The sequence below is a fragment of the Embiotoca jacksoni genome, unplaced genomic scaffold (genome assembly GCF_022577435.1).
Source record: "Embiotoca jacksoni isolate LCO1_2020_lvr unplaced genomic scaffold, fEmbJac1.0.p SCAF_6, whole genome shotgun sequence".
NCBI lineage: Eukaryota > Metazoa > Chordata > Actinopteri > Embiotocidae > Embiotoca > Embiotoca jacksoni.
Window position 1 is genome coordinate 13,800,599 of NW_027185414.1, and position 20,584 is coordinate 13,821,182.

Below are 20,584 nucleotides of genomic sequence, written 5' to 3' on the forward strand. Positions count from 1 at the left end.
TTAGGGCCCGAGCATCGGTGCAAAATTGTATTTATATTATATTGTATTTCGTAAAAATGTTCTTCTTTTTCCCGTTCTTCTTCTTCTTACGTAATTCTGGGCTAGGCTATGTTTACAATAATACAACATATATGTATGCCATATCATATTAATTATATATAGGTCGTATTATCAACTATTAATCCTAAAGTGTAGACAAAAGGCTGTGTTTGTAAATGAAGGTGTAGACGAAAGGCTGTGTTTGTGAATGAGAGTGATACTGCTGGGCCAAACCAAAAGGTCACAGGAGGAGGTCTGCAACCTGTGGGGTCACATACTGTTGTTCTTTGAGTCATAAACAGGAACAGACGGTGTGAAGGAAGACAACCACCACCTCCACCAACCAACAAAGGACACATCAATACACATGACTTTTTGGTGTCTGGACTATAAGAAGACTGGGTGAGGGAAAGTCAGGAGATCAGACTTCGTGAACTGACACATACTCTGTTGCGGTCAATGAAACATAGTCTGGACCCAGAGCTCTGTAACAGATTATTCTGTTGCTGTTAAATAAATATCTTGAAGCCTGACATCTTCTCCTATTGCCTCATTAAAGAACAGCAGGACTGGGGGCTGACACATATTGGCTTTGTACTAGCAGGAGCCCAAGTCCAACAAAAGTGATTTGCCTTTTTGGAGACTTTATCATATTCATAAACTCATGAAAGTGGATACACATTTGTCTCCCGGCGAAAAATTTCGTATTCTGGTGGAGTCGCGAGTGGGCGTGGCCAAACGGCTCGAGAGCGCCCCCTACAGAGATGCCCCCGGCGGACACATTTACCTAAATTCATGAAATCCGGTGAACACGTGTATCACACCTGGACGCACAAAAAAGTTACTTTGTATCGTTACGTCAACTCGACAGGAAGTCCACCATTTTGAATTTAGTCGCCATTTTGGGCGATTCTGACACGTTGTACTTTAACGAACTCCTCTTAGGGATTTTGTCCGACCGACTTGAATTTAGTTTCTATGGATAGAAAACATGTTTGGGATTAAAAGTTGTATAAATAATTCGTTTTCGTCGATGTGTGTGCCCGTGAGAGGCGGCCATTTTGAGCGTCTCGCCATGAAACTAGGAGTTGCTTTAAATCTGATGTACATGGACCGACCTTCTCCAAACATCACAGGTATGATAACAGCTCCGCCCTGAAGACACCTGTGGGGTCATATTCGTTCATAGTCATAGCGCCCCCTGGTGGACACCGGAAATTACACTTTTCATACTTTCACATTCTACGTGGAGCTGGTTGAATCCCATGAACGTAAAGTCGGGTCACAATAACCTGAACATGTAGTTGATGATATATTGAGACATTCGTTCGACTTTGTCAATGGGTGTTGCCGTGACGATGCGGCAAAGTTTGATGTCTCGCCGTGACACAGGAAGTTGATGTTTGAGGTCAAAGGCTGCTTGAAACCTCACGAAACGTGTCACATACATCCGGCGTGGTGAGACGACACATCTGATGTGTTTTGCGAGTGGGCGTGGACAAACGGCTTGCCAGCGCCCCCTGCTGGAGACCGGAAACGAGACAAAAATAGCAACTTTAAGCGGGGATAGGGGTCCCGTACATCACTGCTTGCAGTTTTAATTTATATAACTTTTTCTGGATAAAGAACCTGACTGACATGATGGAGCTTCATATATTTCAAGTCAGAATTCATAGGGCAATCCACATCAACATTAAAAAAAAAAAAAAAATGCACAGAAGCCAACAAGAGCCATCAAACATCATCACATAAGAAAATAGAAATTAGGGCAACACTGTGGAAAAATAACACGAGAGAAAAATCGCCAAGCCATTTCCAACATATAAAGGTTAAATTGAAAATAAGATAAAAATGTAATTAATATGCACACGCTATAAAACATAATACAAATCCTGTCTATAGACAGCACAAGTTGGTTAAAATGACAAAACTTTAATGATAATTGTTTAAGGTGTAGAAAATATCATACACTTGAGAAGTGGATGGGAGAGGTTATGTTTTGAGATACTGTGTACATTCTCAAAAACACCATAACTTTCCAATTAAGAGTTTACATGCAAAGGGACACCAGCTCATTTTGTGTTGTATTTAAATAGTAGTTTTGTAATCTATTTTCAGACATTTGACTCTTCCACTCCAATGTAACAACACAAACTGAGACAGGAATTTGGTATGACAGTTTTCCTGAAATTAGATTTTTTTTTAAATCACTATATATTGTAATACACTGCCTCATAAACCCTGTGTGATACATATCATATTGCCATATTCCTGCCTGTACACATCCCGTATGGTAACCTCTTTATAGGCAGCTTGTCCCCTGAAGTAGCACTCAGCAGTTACTTGGTAGTCCACTTGAGGGCAATATCAGACAATGAAAGCTGTATCATCTTATGAATTGCAGCTTTCTTAGTTGCTCTATGCATGTTTCCCTTCTAGTAGACTTCAATTGACGATGACTGATTGCACCAAGAGGAAATTCCACCTGCATCCAGATCAGATTTAACGTGGCATGAAGGGGTACTGATGATCAAATGCATAACTGTACCTGACACACTGCAGAAAATTACTACTATTACTGATTTCCCATTTGCCTCAGCACCGGTACAGTTAACTCACCACCAGATGGAGACCTTCTCCACATTTCACTTCACAGAACTCACCAATATTCACTGTTTGCTTAAACAGCTGACATTTTATTGAACAAATGACGTGAAGAATGAGAGCTTGCATTTGAATCACAATGAGACTGGGTCATCAAAGTCTTTACATTTATCATTGCTTCAAATCAGTGATCACTCTGTTGTTATTCTCTCCATCCAAAATCACTGTGTATACATGAGACTGGGCCTGATGTGAAGGGGCTTCTGCTGTAAGTGTTGCATTAGGTGAGAACCCCAGGCACAATTTTTCTTTCTTTCAAGAGTCATACAAGTTTGCAAGGACAGGAACTTCACTGTCGCTCAGTGTTTGTGGAAGGAACAGCAACCTGGACGAACATCATACAACAGAACCTGGAAGTTCATGAAACATTTTTCTGAAACTTGACAGACAACAGCAGCTTCCACTGGCAAACCAACAGTGAAACAACAGGAAAGTTCTTGGCTTACATGTGGGACTTCCAGTGTGCAGAGGAGATATGGGTAATTCCAACAAACCCGAAGAGAGGAACAGAGATGAGGTAGAATACAGCTTTTACATTGTTTATTCAGAAGTAACATGCAGGGTTTTCATCTTTGTTTCCTAAATAGAATAGGTTGTAGCTGTAGGTTAAATATCTCAGTGACTGTATTATATGCACATCCAAGTATAAATTCAAGTTAATCTTAATATGATCCAAATGTTTAAATATTTCTCATACAGTAGTTAATCCTAACCTCATAGCAGAACTGAATTTGTACTTAAACCACTTGGATGAAAGAAAGTCATGACGGTTTAATATCTGGTGATGAAGAGAAGTAGGAGGTTGAAGAGCGGAGCAAACAGAGAAGAAGCATTAAAATGATGGAGCAGCAGGAAAAGAATAAAGGAAACACTGATAAGAGAGACATGTTACTGACTGTAATGCTGAATGATGTTTCATAGCTTTGGAACAGGCTTCTTTAAAAACCCATCGTTCAGTATACTGTGTGTGTGTGTGTGTGTGTGTGTGTGTGTGTGTGTGTGTGTGTGTGTGTGCGTCCATGTGCACCAGCATGTGCACTCTGTTGCTGTAACCTATGAAGCCCTTTTTTGCTCTATTGTTTACATGAATATTTTTTTATTCAAACACACACTGCAGTAAACTGCAGTCCCTCCTTGTATGTGGGATTAATCGGTTGTGTGACGACATACTGCAGTGATGAAATGATGGAAAGTAATGTAATTGAACATAAAATTTTATTTTATGGCTCCCGTTCAGTAAAAATATTCTGCACAATGTAAGCTAACGGTGGATTTCATTCTGTGTACTGTTTGTTGTCGCTCACTGTCATTTATAACATCTCTTTCACTTTGTCTTGTACAGCGGCGCTCATTTTTATTAAAGGTGATTGATTTCCTCACATTATTTATTCATTTTATTGGGTTTTGTGTTTTACTTGATTATTATAATTTTTTTAAACATCTCTTTATTAACTTTTATAATAAGAGGAACAACATAAACAACAATACAATAGCATCTGCAAGTAACACACCAATTAAAATTGTAATAATGAAATTAAATAATAAATCCTATAAGTATTTAGGTCTCTCAGCTTAGTTCATCAGTCCTTACATAGTTCTCTATCTTATTTTGTTCAAAACAATTGTAAGAAAGATTCCTTTTAGCCACCGGGAGATTCCACATGTCGTTTGCTTCTTCCAAGAGCAGGTAATAAATACACCGTTTAGACTCCAAAAAACAGACATTGAGCTGGAGCTTTACATTGTTTGAAGTTATAAAAACGTCAGCGTAAATATTCAGAATACATAGTTTAGGACTGAGAGCCACCTCTTTCCCGATGATCTGACTGCTCAGGTCCAGCATCCTTTTCCAAAAGTCCATTATCTGCAGGAACTCCCACATCCAGTGAAATAAAGACCCATTCTGGTGATCACATTTGGTGCATACTAGATTTATTTAAAAACTAAAGTATTAAGAAAATATGAAAAATATACAAGAACTTAACAATAGATACAAAGCATAAAAATAATAAAACATATTTGTACATGAAAAACCATATATATATGTCAACAACAACAAAAAAGTCTTCTATCGGCAATCATACCTGTGACACGGGGAATTCCTGAGAAGGATGATGGATACCTGCAGTCCAGTGTGTGGTGTTTGCTTGCTTGTATTATAACTGAAAGAACATGATCACTCTTATTAGTACAAAGACTTACTTAGTGAGCTCAGCTAATGCAGCTTTGCTCCAGTCAACATCAATCTGAGCAGAGGTCTAATCACCCAGCAGGTGTGCAGGACCTTTAACAATATTTACCTGAAGCTTCAAAGGTGATGTTTATTATCACGGCACCTCAGGGCCATCGAGATGCAAATAAATGATCATGACAAATGTTATTTTATGTTAGGGTGCACACATTATTAACCGTTATTTATGATGAATTGTTCTGTAATAATGGTGTGACCTACATGCATACAACTACAAACTGGACACTTACATCAAATTTGGATTTATTTCATTTTAGTCTGCAGTGGATTCTGCAATAGGGTTGATGTGGATAATGTGGTTAAAGAAACCCGGCAGTCATTTCCCTCAGTGACACACAATTACAATAAGCTTTACTAATATATTCACAGATTTTCTGGGGCAACAACAAATACCTCCTAAAAACACTGCAGCAACTAAAATCTCCACAATGAACATGGGTCATATAAATGCATAAAGAGCATGTGAATCTTAAAGAACACAGAGTGGGATGTGGTGAACAGGATATAAAGATGGAATAAAAGAGGAATGTTAGCATCACAGGATCTTGAGTTGTGTGCAAAAGAAAAGCCTGTCATCTCTGAATGCTTTCAGACGCATCTAAAGTAACATGTTTTACATGGGTCATTATAATTTCTATTATATTATCACTGAATCTTATCGAGAACACTTCGGAAAACAGCACTGTGTCAGCTTTTAAATTCATGATCATTGTGTCAAGAAGAAATTAAACGGTGTGTGTGTGCGTGTGTGTGTGCGTGTGTGTGCGTGTGCGTGTGTGTATGTGCATGCAGCTGTACACAGGCCAAATAACAGAGGGAATCTCATCTGCTCATCTCATTCCTCTCGCTGAGTGGGGCTGATGTGTGTAAAGGAATCAGAGCGGATATAACTCTGTTTCCTTGTTGTCAGCAGTTAACAGCTTGGTCTACAGCCCAGTGTTTCACTGTGTGTCCTTCTGTGTGCTACACCTATGGGTGTGTAACGCCCACATGTGTATGACAGTGAACATTTCTATAAAAAGGTGAGCATTGAGTTGTTTTTCTGTGTGTGTGAGTGTGTGTGCAGTCGCGGCGAGGGTGTGCGTGGAGGGGTGTGCTTTAAAGATAGTGAGCTTAATTAAAGATGAAAGGGATAATGATTAATTGATGGAAGGTAGACTGGTCCATAATGCTGAAATATGGGGGTGTGTTGACTCTTCCGCTATAGAAAGAATGGGTTGATTAAACAAGGACAGAATCTTTTGTGTGTGTGTGTTAGTCACCAGTGAATGTTACATAATCCACATATTTATGATAATGGAATCTTGTCATTCAGTTATGGCAGATAAACAGTTCTGTATTGAAGAATATGTTTTGTCGTGTGACGTGGAGGACTCAGATGCACACATTTGGATGAGAAAGAGACACATTTCAATTATTTACCAGTGCTAATTTTTGCATTTGTAGTTGCTCATGCTGTTCTAGCAGGCTTTTATACATGTAGGACAGATTGAGATGATCATCCTCCTGTATTTTTGTTGTTCATCTCTCAGCTTGTCCTACTCGAGTCACTTCATTTGGAAGTTGCACAGAGTCCTACGAGTGCCTCTGAGACTCTCGGCTATAAAAAATGGAGCAGCACAAGCTCTTTCTACATCACACTCTCTGTTACCAGGAGATTAGAAAGTGAAGGTGGAGCACTCTGGAGAAAATGCTCTTGCTCTGGGCATCTGTACTGGAGATGTAATCTCCACACCACACTCAGAGTGGGGGATTATTTTGTTTTACCTGCCGCTGAGAGAAAAGACAAACCTTTCACTGCAGCGGCAGTGGTACACTTTAAATGATCCCCTCGATAACTGAGGTAAAACAAGACATTGTTTGGATGCTAGTGAGACTTTTAAATGGAAGTGAAAAATTGGGACAAGGGTTGTCATGATATATTTATTCATTCTCTGAGTATTATCTTTAATAGAACAGTACAAGCCTCATCAAATAAACAAGCTAATAATAAATCAAACTGAAATAAATAAATAAATAAGATAAAATGAACAGATGCTACACATTTGAAATCCGGTGGAAGGGGAGCATATATGATTCATTTAAAAATATAAATGCATATTAAAAACGGGATGTCAAATAAATAAATAAATAAATACACAATATACAGTATTCCTGTAGTCATTGCTATGGCTATCTCACAATGGAACTGCATGTTAAAAAAACACAGAAAGAAAACTCTGAGGGGTGCAAAGCTAAAACAGCAGGGCCAGCAGTACACTTCGTGCTTTTAGGAGCACTTTGTCTTCACTCTAAGTGTTGTAGCGAGATTAAGGGTCACACATGCACCAGTTTACATCAGGAGGTAGGAAGGAGGAGGCAGTGGGGGGGAGGATGGCAGGGTCCCAGGCAGGGAGGTCACAGCGTGGAGTCCCGGCAGAGGACGATCTCCAGCTCGGTGCGGTACAGTTTCCCTCCATCGGACAGGGCCATGATGCTCTTCTTGTGCTCCACCAGTCCTGTCGAGCCCACGTCCTGCCAGAAACAGCACGGACACATACAGTCAGCAGTCTATGGATGCTGCAAGCAGACTGTACATTGCAGAGGAATCTCAGGCAGCTACCCCAACTCTGCTCTATATTTGGCAAGTAGAAAAGTAACCTGAACGGATCAATCGATATCGACTAACTATTCATTACCATTTTGTTCTTGTCACAGAGGTCCTTCAGCAAGGCATCCAGCTCCTGCTCATCAATATACCCATTGCCATCCTGGTGAAAGAAACACACGAGGGCTCAATTCTACAGACAGAAAAGATTCTCCTAAAAGTGGCTGTGCGAGCTCCACACTAACTTCAGCATACTGACAATGCTATCATGTGGAGGTTTAACATGACGTCTGCTCACCACCTCAGTTTAGACAGGCTAGTATGCCAACATTTGATAATTAGCTATAAACACAAAGTACAGTTGAAGCTGGCGTGGAAGTCATTAGATTGGCAAAAGCACAAAGCATTGTATAATACTGAGATTTTGACCTGGTGCTGCAGGGAAAGTCAAATAACCACTGAAGTTGTTAGGGGACAAACCACAAAGCCAAGATGATCAACCTTAATGGCAACGTTACAGGAAACGTAGCGGATTACCTAAATCATTGAGATTTATCTTCTTGGGATCATGAACATAAATATACATACATTCTTCCATTATATGTTGATGTATTTCAGCCTGGACCAAAGTGGTGGTCCGACAGACCGACATTTACTTCTCTCCGTCTGTGCTGTTGTCCAACTTGTTGGGTTAAGTGGCATTTACTGGAAATACAGTCATTGTAAAGCCACTAAATTGCTGTGCGTAATCAGTCATATGCCAATCAAATTTAGAAATGTGTAAATGTGACTAATGCTGCCATCACCATGCTGTTTGTTATGGCCATGTCAGTCAGTGAGCCATCACATCAGAGACATCACACTCGACATTTTTCAGATAGATAGTCGTGACGTTTTTCCCAGAAAGAATCAGAATGACCTCCTGAGTTTTACACAACCGCCACCACGAGGTTGACATTTGTTGAGTGAAATATTTCGACAACTACTGAATGGAGATGTTCAAAGTCATGTGTGAGGATGTTGCCGTGCTGATTTGAGTCTGTAGCTCAAGTATAGCCGGACGGAAGCACTAGCGTGCCTGCAGACTCTTGGTTAGTCACCACACACCATACTGTGCACAACACATAACACAGAGACAGAATATGTCAGAGCACAAACAGAGAAAACCTTTCTCACCTTATCATAATAGGTGAAGAGGGAGTCAAATTCTTTAACTGTGAGTCTGATATCCTGTGTGCAGCGAAGAGAGAGAGAGAGAGAGAGAGAGAGAGAGAGAGAGAGAGAGAGAGAGAGAGAGAGAGAGAGAGAGGAGGGAAAATTGTTAGAAACTAATGGATATTTCTCGAGAGCGGTAAAAGCCCCACCAGATCCAGAACTGATATTAATCCATGCAGATTATGATAACTGGGACTAGAGTTGAGTTAATCCACATCAGACAGACTAATCCCCCGTCGGAGAGAAATTGTTGATCTGCTCTCACAAGCCAACGTGTACATATGGAAAGATACATGACATCATACTGTACATGTGGGGGATCTATGGAGAGTAATACAAATGTTCAGTTTTAAAGCATCAAAACGGACACGTTGTCCTTCAATGATATTTTCCAGACGAGAATATATAAATGTGCAAAACAATAACATTTTTATATTTTAGCCCTGGGATGGACTGGCGACCTGTGTGCACCCTGCCTCTCCTCCAGTGTAAGCTGGGATCGGCTACAAATCCCAATCCTCCACCACCTTGTGATCCTCTAAAGGATAAGCACCTATAGCTAATGGTATGGAATTTTCATTCTATGTTGCAAATACAAATTTGAGATAAAAAAAAATAAAAAACAAAAGCTGTTTCCCAACACATATGAGTGTTTAGAAGAGCTATCATGTTTTGAAAGAAATGTTTCACTGTGATGTGTAATTCCTGATGGATTTAACATGAGTAAACACGCATTTGTATCAAAGAATACCCATATGTCCATTCAGTGCTTTGATGACAAATAATACCCTTGTAGTGAATCCAATAATGTTGAATTGAACTACTCTGAATCTCCAGTGTCGTCTGACACCTGCACATCAGAGAGATGGACGGGACATGAAGGTCCGGGCTTTTTAAATCTTACCTGGAACTTCAGCAGGAAATTCTCCTGGACGGGCAGGAGCCTGTGGTGAAACACAGAGGCTCGTCAGGTTTCATCTCAGCAGCATCCTCTAAAGAAAAGTAGCCTGTTCTAAACAGACAAACACAGCAAGAGGGACACTCACCTCGCCATCTCAGAGAGGCCCAGTTTCCCATCGCCGTTAAGATCAAACATCCTCAGCTACACAGAAACAACAGAGACATTTATCAGGAAATCTCTAAGTATGTCACGTCATTATGTTCTGTTGATACAGATATCACATTGAAGTGGGTTTATATGGCAGCATTGTGTGTGTTCAGCCCACAGATACTGGGGGTGCCAGGAGACACATGGCTGTTCTCAGTAATGGGCTGTAATGTCTGTCATCAACACCTTATGACACTCACAATTGTCTGCGTGTACTCATTGAGCTTCTTTTCATCGTAGGTTCTGTTAGCCTTCTTCAGTAGGTCTGACAGGAAACCCTGAAGAGAGAAAAAAAAAAAAACTACCAGTCAGTGTTTAGACAATTTAATGCCATGTTATACACGGCTGGTGTCCTATAGCAGGTGGATGCCGGTTTTAAAAAGTCCAGGATGATGAAAGCAAGTTGAGTTTTTGTCTTCAAAGGTGCCATAAGATTTATTTTGTTCACACAACAGAGAGCATTTTCAGAGGGATGTGTAATGTGCATGAGCAGGTTCAGAGTAGTTTAAGAGTCGAGGATACCAACAGCGTTACACCGAAGCTCATCATCATCTCAACAAGGGTCAGATTTGTTTACAATAATTACTGCACACATTCATATAACTACTTACTGTATTTTCTATTTTGTTGTGAAATTATACACCCACAAATTATAAAAATGAGGTTAACACATAAATAATACTCAGAGGAGCTATGCATCGGATATCACTGCCTTTATGGAAATTACTGGCAGTATAATATTCATGCATTGGGGCATTGCTGGGGAGTAACTAGTTAATTCAATATCAAAATAAATATAACTGCAATCCATTAGTTATTGAGAAAAAAAGTATGTCATTAAATCACAGTTACTAATAAAAATTCAGTTCAGTTATATCCTCTAGAACAGGGGTGTCAAACTCATTTTAGTTAAGGGGCCACATACTGCCCACTTTGATCTCAAGTGGGCCAGACCAGTAAAGACGTCACATTTACGCTGTTTTTGAAGCAATTACTGGATCGATTAAAAAAATTGTACTCATAAACCTCCATATTCTCATAGAAATGCAATTTATGTCTTTCTGTAATTTTCACACTTAGCAAAGTCATCTGGCGGGCCGAGCTGGACCCACTGGCGGGCCGGATCCGGCCCGCGGGCCATATGTTTGACACCCCTGCTCTAGAGCCAAATGACCAAAATATTGGTGATTACAAAGAGGTTACATCTGTATATATTCCTTTTGGTAAAGAGTTTGTATGTAGAATATAACATTCATTCTGCATCTTCTCAGCTGTCTACGTTCAGACACACTCAAACTTTTTTGGTTTGCTGTATTGAATTCGCATCGCCTCTCGTCTGCCAATCAAATCAATATGTATTGCTTTGTGAAACGATGCCAAGGTGTTTGGCGATGTCTTTGGATAACACCAAGAGATATTTAAAAGGTATTTCAGTTGAGATATTTTAAAGGTTTGACAGCAACCAGTGATGAGTACTGTTGTCAGGTGTATTGTGAGGAATTTTCAGCTTTATTGACCAGTTCACCAGTTTACATTACTTTATTAATAAAGTAATTAGAATAGTTACATTGCATTTTAACAAGGTAACAAGTAATCTGTAACCTATTACATTTCAAAAGTTACCTTCCAGACATTGGTCACTAGGTTAGATCTCAAAGGAAATGTGCATGTTTTTGCAGAGACAAGGGACTAAATGTCACAGTTCATATATTTAAAAAACTGTATGTCAACATTATGACTCTACATTGATTAGCTTTATCGCAGTTTTACCTTCAGCTCATTCGATTCAATGTATCCACTGCGGTCAGTGTCATACCTCCGCCAAGCCTGCAGGAGACGAGTGACGTTGTCAGAAAACATGTTTCAACTCTGACCACAGTCACAGCAACAAAAAAATAAAAATAAAATAAACTTATACAGAGACTACAGTAAAGAGAAAAGACAGTGTCATCTGACATTGTGTAAATATAGAATTTGCTAAAGCCCTTATCAAAGATGGATACCTAAACCCTTCGAGCACTCACTGCCTTTCCCCTGCAGAAAGCAGGTCCATTCATAATGTATGGCTGTCTGAGAATAGCTTTAACACACAGAACAGCCTGAACATCAAACCACTGAAAACCCTCCTAAAACACAGTGCTCCAAGTGTGTGTATGTTTGGGGTATTTTCAATCACAGTGGACCAGATGTTTGATGCGGCACAGTTTTTTTCTGAAATTAATTCATATCGATGGTTTGATGGAGAGTGGATCAAATCTGGGGTTTTAATTCTGGTGAAGCATTAAACATCCATGTAAAACATTCAGTTTATGGTAGTTAGAGGTGCTTCTCGGGCTACTTACTATTTAGCCACGTTAACTAATTAAGCATGAGCCATTTACAATACTAATGAACTTTATTTTAGTTTTTTTTTAGTTTTTTTCATTTCAACAATTCATCAAAACACCTTGATGAATTGAGTTGATGAGTTCCAGATGAAGCATCCAGGTTTTAAATTAACAATTTACACCCTGACTGGACTGTCTCCACATGAGACAGGCGTCCTAACTTGGCAGGGAAGCAAAAAGAATTGACGGGCAGCTGAAAACGTTTCCCACAGGATGGACTGTGACGGCAGACTGACTTGATGCAGTTGTGAGGAAATTTCACAGCTCAGTAAAGTTTATTAGTTTATCAGGCAGTGAGCAACTTTCCCTCAAAAATATGGGACTCCAATAGAAACACAGAAGGAACAAGACTAGTTCTTCACAGTCAATAAAATAAATGGGTTTCGATGAGCTTGAGAGGTGGGGGACACAGATGTGAATATATACAAACTACTTACTGCCATGAATTGAGCACTGGATCCAACAAACTCTCTGAAACAGAGCAGGAAGTTTTCTTCTGTGGGCAGAATCTGAGCCAACTACAGACGAATACATAAAGAGACAGGAGGATTTCTGTTCCAGAGACTTGCACTTTACATTTATGATTACGACCGGAAACGTTTAAAAAATATAGGCTTTATTTAAATATGTTTTTTAGAATATTTTTTTTCATTTTTAACTTTATTAGAAAGCTTGATGATGAAGATACAGAGGACAAGCATAGAGACACGGAGGAATGAACAGGGGTGGAGGATGAGTCTTTACCAGGTGACCACCTCAGAGGCAGCTGTGTCTAATTGATACTCACCTCTGACATTTCAATTCTCCCATCAGCATTCTTGTCAAAGTTGGCCATGAACTCCCTCATCTGTTCTTTGAACATAGTATGTGAGGGATCCTGTAACCACATTAAATCACACATATTAAAATATCTTAACTGATTATTTTAAAGATTACACTTATATCCTCAGTTTTGTATCTCCATCCCAACAAGGTTTTCTATCAACAGATTAGCAATCAGTGTCAATTAACCGATGTGGCAAGTTGCTAAACTTATTTTTAAAATGTTCAATGAAAATATATTTCATTTATTTTGTGCCCTAATGTCTAGAAATCCACAGCATTGGTTAATGTTGGAGAAAAATTGCTTGTACACCTCCAAATAACAAGCCTTCGCTACCTAAATGTAGCATGTCCTACCCTGGAACAAATGTCACCAGAGAACATAATAGAAGGAGCACGTATTGTGTGTAAATATAAGAATATGTAAAAATCCAGAAATTATCATAATGTAAACATAATTTCTAGAATACGGGATTGCCTATATAATTGGAATTAATATATCCTTTTTTATTTTGTCAGATGAAGGTTTAAAGGTGAAATTCAAACTGACTTTATATTTCTGGTCCCCTGCAGTGTGCAGAGATGTGCTCCACCAGCGCACACTCACCACGCCTGTTCCTCGTCTTGCAGTCTCCAGCTCTTTGAAGAAGTTCTCCAGCTCCTTCCCTTCAATGTAACCGTTTCCTGTGGCGCACCAGAGGAACAAAATTAGTTTGGCACAAATGATGTTATGAAGCTTTTAAGTCGCTTCAAGCTTTGTTGACCGTTCAAAAAGTTTGATTAAAGGCTTAGATGTGGATGAAAGATTAAAGGTCACATGGGGTCTTTAGATTGTGGAACAGTCGCCAACGTTGAGTGCTGGTCCAGCCTAAAGTCCTCTGTGACCGAACCCCAAGTAAGCAGTTTATAGGATTGTACACACAGTCTACACATTCTTACAGCTGTACTTAAATATCTGTTTCAAGCAGTATTTACTTAGTTTAGCCCTGAATTCAGCGCACAAATCGAAACACAACTCTGGGACACTAATATTCATGACTTTATTGAATCTTGGAGCTCCGAAACATTTGAAAATAAGACTACCAGATGTTATATCATCTCTACACAACTGAAAACCTTTAACTGAATGCTAACTTGAAGGCACGGCACACAAAAACAAGGTTATGTCTTAGAGACAATCTTCTATTCACATGTATATATCTCATGCCAAATTGACATTTATCTGTAGCAGGGACTGCAGAGATTCACTGATGTGCTGCAGCAGGGGGGGGGGGGGGAAACAGACCATAACAGTGCTGTCCAGTGCTGTTGGGGTGTAAGCAGTATAATGAGAGTAAGCAGTATAATGAGTGTTTTCTTGCCTAAAAGGGGGAAAGTGGGCAGTCAGATTGATGCTTATTGGGGCATTCTGTCCCTCTGTGTGGATTTGTACTTCTTATGACAGTCACATGACTGGATGATTTAATACAATAATTTTCTCCACTGGTTTGTCTGCAAGTCGAAGGGTGACATATAGGACATCCAGCGTTCCTTTTTTAATCAAAAGAGTGTGCCCCACCTGTCTACAATCCGAGTGGGGATTGGGGGTTTGTGCCTTTTATCGTACAAAAATAGATAAAATTGTTATTTCAATTCAGAATATAACAGTTGTACAGAATAAAATGCAGAGATTCACCCTGCTCTCGTCTTCATCTCTTAATCTGTTATCCTCATCTCCTTTCCTTTTTGATCATTTTCTCCCTCACCTCCCCCCTGCCTCCCATGCTTCTGCCCTGCTTCATTTACACACTGTATCTGATAGGTGCGCCACGTCACCATCTGTGTTTTGGTCGAGCTGGTGTTTTAGATATAAGCAAATCAGTGCAGAAGCACAGAGCTCTGGGTGCAAAAACATAGCGAACCAATACAACAAAATAAAGGCTGCACGGCTGATGACTTAATCTTCAGCTCAGTTTCACGTTTCATTATTCACAATTTCTTATCAGCAATTGACATTTAAATTCAATAATGGTTGAAACACACCTCATCAGAAAAACCATCCCGATCTGCAACAGTGTATGTATTAATATGGGAAGGATAGTTTTCATATTCATTCACAATTTATGTTAAAAGAAATCACCATGTGCGAAGAGCCTAACATCAAATCATCTGTCAGGACTCTGGACATGATCAAAACTTTTGCATCATCCTTCACACCTTATAATTCACAGTGAAGTCTTAGATCAGTTAATGTTTGACAGAGGAAAGCGTGAAAGGAACATGAACTTAATGAAGGAGAAACAGCAGCGCTCGTAGCTCTGTGAGGCTCTACACCGCTTGTCTTAAGGTACATGCTGATGTCAGCGTGGTCAAATGTTGATTTTTATGATGTTTACCATCTTCATTTATCAAATTAGCATGTTAACATTTGCACTAAACACAATAAAAGGTTGAGGCTGATAGGAATGTCAGTAGTTTTGTAGGAATTTGGCCAAACAAAAAAAGAAAAATATTAACATTTTGACCTTATGATGGCACAATATGGGGAGTTAAAGGATTACCAAATTATGTTTCATCCTGAGGCTGACATGAAAGACTGGGCCAAATTAATATTTGTATTAATTAATAGAGTAATATCTCATAGTTTCTATAGATGGTTGATTGACCAACAAGCTGATGTTGCCTTCTGATTTTAAGCCACAGTGTGACTAAAACAATTGCTTAAAATAGTACATTCTGTGTAATTCAGACCCTTGTAAAGTTACTCTGCTGGATATTTATTTGTACTTTTATTTATAGGGAATTGACAATGAAGTGCAAATCAAAATTATGTTTACAAATTTGTGCACAAACTTCCATAGAAATATATTGTTACCTTGTGACCACTGCCTCAGTAGTTCCCACTGTTAACTAAAGCTGTCTGCAGCTGTTACGCAGACCACATTTGGTCATGTGTAAAAAAAAAATCATGTAAGAAGGGCATTATACACAACTTACTATGCATCATAGTTTCAGCACAGAGGAGGGAGCGCTAGGCCAAGACTTATGTATCCAAGCGCATTCTTCTTGATTTTTGAGGACATGGAAATGCCAAAGTGAGAGTATCTGATGCCTTTTTCCGACCCATGTTCCCACAGTGCAGATAACTGCTGGCCATATGACTGGCCAAAAAACAAATCCTGCTCGAGGAAATTCCACTGAAAGCCGTTAACCACCTTGTTCTCCTAATATCTTATAAAAATGTATGAATGAAGTCTAATTCATTTCCTGAATTAAATAGGTACCCTCAAGTTTTCTTCTTTTTTTAAATATATTTTTCTGTTACAGAATGATTAAATGAAGGTGATTAAATACAGTACAAAGTTTCTCAAGTTGTAAAAGAACAAATAATCTCTGATGATGAATGCATGTGTTCAAACTCTGCGACTTGTAATAAAGTAAAGTGTTCTCAGTTCATTGGGACACACAGTTAGGGTTTAGTTGCGATCCAAATCTCAGCTGCCACACTGAGCGCCCCACTGCACACTGAGCAGATGCACTCTTCTTTTTTCCCCACAGCATTTTCAAACACAGCTCAACTGCTGATTGCTCGATGGCACCTCGAAAACAATTCAGCTGCCTGGCGCACAATGACTGAAAACAATCAAAAGGGTTTAAATGGGTGACTGTTTCATCCCTTGGGTGAGCCCACATGAGGTCCTGCATGCAGAAATATCACTCTTCAGCTGGACGAGTTGCTATACTTTGTATAATTGATAGAAAAACCTGTTTCATTCTTTGTATTTCATCCACAGTGGAGCCATCTTTTCCTTCAAATTCGGACTTGTTCTATTTGTTCTCGTTCTCGTTGCAGCCAATAGCAGGGACGCCCCGGTCACTCACTGCTGCCCTGCAGCTGTGGTCAAGAAAACAATCAGTCGAAGCCATGATGCCGTCTTAGTCATCAGGAGTCCGTCGCAAGCGCGGCCCCAAAACAGACTGTTTTACAGTGAGTGAGCAGAAGACTCTGTGTTTACTGTGAGTGACACTATGCATGTAAAGAGTATCCTGTATGAATTTGATTAACAGTCTCTCACCGGCTCTGACAAGATCATAAGGTCTGTAGAGGAGTTACAAACTCTATTTTGCTTAAAATTTGCTGGATCCGATTTTTCTGCAGTCAGACATGTCTGCTAAACGTAATAGTTTATGTACTAATGATGGTATTATAATTAAGGTAATGCTTTAAATATTTTGTCCCGGAGGAGCCCAACAGATTTCAGATGAGAGGGGGAAGTCCAATAATTACCTTCTTTACCCTCATTGATGCTGATGAGCTGCCCTTGAGCAAGACATTTAATCCCTGAGTTTGTCCAGTGAAGCTGCTTAAAGACGATGGTTTGAAAAAAAAAAAAAAAAAGTCACTGCAGCTGTCAAGCCCTTCTGGATCAATTAGCCATCGATCACGGGGCCATTTAAACTAAAGAACTCCAACAATGTCTGCTGATTGCTCTGATAAAACCCTGCTATACAATTCAGAAACAGTTTTATTCTCGTAATACAGACGCTCCTGTAAGTGTTTTAGACATGACCTGTTTTAAGATCAGTGGCTCCTGAAAAGCTGTGGCCATCTTCTGATCTGTCACCACTGTGGTCCTTAGGCATACAAACGACCAAAGTACATTTACTCAGCTAATGACTTACTTTATGTGAGAATTTCCATTTTTATGTGACTGCAGACCTCTTCAGATTTCAGAGGTGCATTCGTTCCCCACTGATTGCATAATTGCCATACAGTCCATGTTATTAGAGCTGCAATGACTATTTTCATTATTGATTAATATCTTGATAACTTTTGTGACTTCCAATTAGAGGAAAACAGTATTTAAAAAAGGCCATCACAATTTCCAGAGTCAACACATCAAAAACCCAAAGAAGAGCAGCCTCACAGAACACCAAGAAAACCTGCAAATATGAAAAAAGGGAAGGTTTACATTAGAAACTAGCTCTGACTGATATAGATTTAAGTGCACAACAGCATGAAAACTAGGTCAGTTCAGCTCGATCCTTTTCAACTTCAACAATAAACAGCAGCTCATAGTATCAGTAATGATAATCATTATAATAAAAAGGCATGTTCTGCCTGCACAATGATCATTTTCAGTTTCGATACTGTAATTACATTTTATATTCATAATTATTTACTTTGACTTCAGTCAAATTTGGAAAGTGAGTTTTCCATTAATGGAGGATCTTCTACCAGTGGCAGTGTGCAGCACAAACACACACGTGTTTATATGGCTGTCTTTGTGAGGACATTCATCGATATAATGCATTCAGTAGCTCCTTACCCAAACCGTAACCATCACAACCAAGTCTTAACCCTCAAACAGCCTTTTAAAGGAATGTGAATAAGTAAGGACAGGCCAAAATGTCCTTACTCAAAATGTCCTCACTCCGATGGTGTAAGACTTAAACTGGCCCTTGCAAAGATAGTTGCACAAGTGCACAAGTACGTACACACACACACACACACACACACACACAATCCACTCTCCAGTTCATTACCAGTAAGCTCTTGGATTCAGAAGCTCCACCCAACAAAATCCAGGAGAAAACATCCTCTCTGGCATCTTCATCTCTTACCTTCTCTCTCTCTCTCTCTCTCTCTCTCTCTCTCTCTTCTTCTCTCTTTCTCTCTCTTCCTCTCTCTCTCTTTCTCTCTCTCCCCCTCCTCTTCATCCTCATCTCTCCCTCCCCCATCTCTCCTGGCATTCTTTGCATCTTTCAGCCCCCCCCCCCCTTTTAACTCTCTCCTCTCCCTCTTTCCCAGCCTCTCTTTCTAACTGAGTTTTCTCATTTTGCCTGAATCCAGCGTAAATGCTCTGAAATATTTCATAGCAAACACAGTAAGGCACAAAATGCAGCCTGTTGTAGTGGCACCATCCAACAAAAATCACAGACACGAAAGTAAAAAAAATGTAAACTGACATCACAAATATTTTCTATACAGCTGGTATTCATTTCAAATTAGCTGGAGTAAATACAGACGAGTAATTTTGTCAGTGCTAGTCATATTGCTGTACTGATGTTGCAGCTTTTGACTCGATTTTACTGAATTATTTTAAAAACGCAGAAGAGGGATTAAACTTTCTGGAATACGTTGAATAAAAACCTCCGTTTCTAAAAACGCATCCCTCTCAATTAGATATTTAGCTTCCAATTGATCTCACTTAATTCCACGTTCATCACTCTTGAGCGCACTGACCGTCTGCATCAAAATGTTTCCAGATGTCGATGAACTGCGCTGCGGTGAGCTCAGCCAGGTGCAGGTGGGGCGGCTGCTGCGCTTGAGTTGCCATCTCTGCTGTTTCTCCCTCCTTTGAGTGGTCTGGAATAGTTGGAGGTAAACTTTTCCCGGTGTAGAGCTCCTCGGTTGTGTGAGCTGCCCCTCCTCAGCCGGAGCTTTTAAACCACCCGCGGCGTCCGCGCTTCTCCTGCCCGCCACACGGGGGCGCATCCACCGTTAAGAGAGCCAGCCTCCTGCCAGCTACAGCAGGAGACCAATTACAGGAGGAGGGTGAGGATGGGAGGAGGAAGGCTTTGCATATGAGTTACCATTAACTGCTGTCCAGGCTGCTGGTTTGATAGCTGGATCATTATACATCATCCAATCCTGCTGCTCCCCTGAGGAAAAAATTACATCAAACAATTTATTCTACAGCGAGGCGCTCCGCTGGCTCCTCTCGGATCCACTAGGATCTATGTCATCCACGTCTCTTTCAATAATGCCTCTGCCTGCATTGTGAATTGTCAGATAAAGCCTGAATAAATTAAATATCCCATCCCAGGGGCCACAACACCTCAGGAGGAGGAACTCAAAACAATAATAATAAAAAAAAAAAAAAAGTGCATTGATGTACACGTCATGCTCCAGTAAAGGCCGCATATCCTTCCAAATCTCCTGTTCACTGTCTGCTGAGTTTTGAATTTACTTATTAAATGAGACTACGCCCTTCCTCTACTCGCTGCTTTTAATTTCATCTCCCTCCCCCGTCTTTCCCTCCTGCTGTGGTGCTTCTCCGTCTCTGGTTTGGACTCCACAAGGTGGTGTGAAGGATGGATGCCGTGGTGGGGGAGGGCGTTTAGATGCAGAAGAATAAGGAGACACTTTATCTCCTCCCTGCAGGGCTGTGTGCTGCTGATCAGAGAGAAACGGAGGAAAATGAAAACAGAAAGAGAGTTGAAGAAGGCAGATAATAAGTGTGTGTGTGTGTGTGTGTGTGTGTGTGTGTGTGTGTTCTTGCATGTAGTATAATATGTACGACTACTCTGTGTGAAAGACAGAAAGGGAGGGAGGGGAGATATTTATAGGAACTCCCCTTGTAAAGCCTAAACTGTATGAATAATAATCAAAGAATTTATAGGATTCGTTTGCGGAGCTCTGAGCTCTCTGTTGAAAGTGCTGGAAGGTAAGTGATGTGAAGAGTACTGGAGCGGTGTGGGATATGAGAGGGACAGGGATGGAAGGGAGACGACGTTAATGGATCACT

General features: G+C 40.1%; 1 protein-coding gene across 1 annotated transcript; it reads right to left on the reverse strand.

Moving 5' to 3' along the window:
* Nucleotides 1-6,863: 6,863 nt before the first annotated feature.
* LOC138213378 (calretinin-like) lies at nucleotides 6,864-19,503 on the reverse strand. The gene is made up of 11 exons (XM_069174444.1): nucleotides 19,300-19,503; nucleotides 13,681-13,757; nucleotides 13,039-13,128; nucleotides 12,689-12,769; nucleotides 11,635-11,691; nucleotides 10,065-10,142; nucleotides 9,803-9,858; nucleotides 9,661-9,700; nucleotides 8,718-8,771; nucleotides 7,633-7,704; nucleotides 6,864-7,468 (listed from the first exon to the last, which is right to left on the reverse strand). The coding sequence occupies exons 1-11, from the start codon at nucleotides 19,391-19,393 to the stop codon at nucleotides 7,352-7,354; spliced, it is 816 nt and encodes a 271-aa protein (XP_069030545.1). The 5' UTR covers nucleotides 19,394-19,503; the 3' UTR covers nucleotides 6,864-7,351.
* Between the last annotated feature and the right edge of the window lie 1,081 nt (nucleotides 19,504-20,584).

Coding starts and splice junctions, on each gene's coding strand:
- LOC138213378 (XM_069174444.1), bottom strand. CDS start 19,393: ATGGCAACTCAAGCGCAGCAGCCGCCCCACCTGCACCTGGCTGAGCTC. Junction 13,758..19,299: donor GAAACATTTTGATGCAGACG/GTCAGTGCGCTC, acceptor GGTGCGCCACAG/GAAACGGTTACATTGAAGGG. Junction 11,692..12,688: donor CCAGTGCTCAATTCATGGCA/GTAAGTAGTTTG, acceptor CGTCTCCTGCAG/GCTTGGCGGAGGTATGACAC.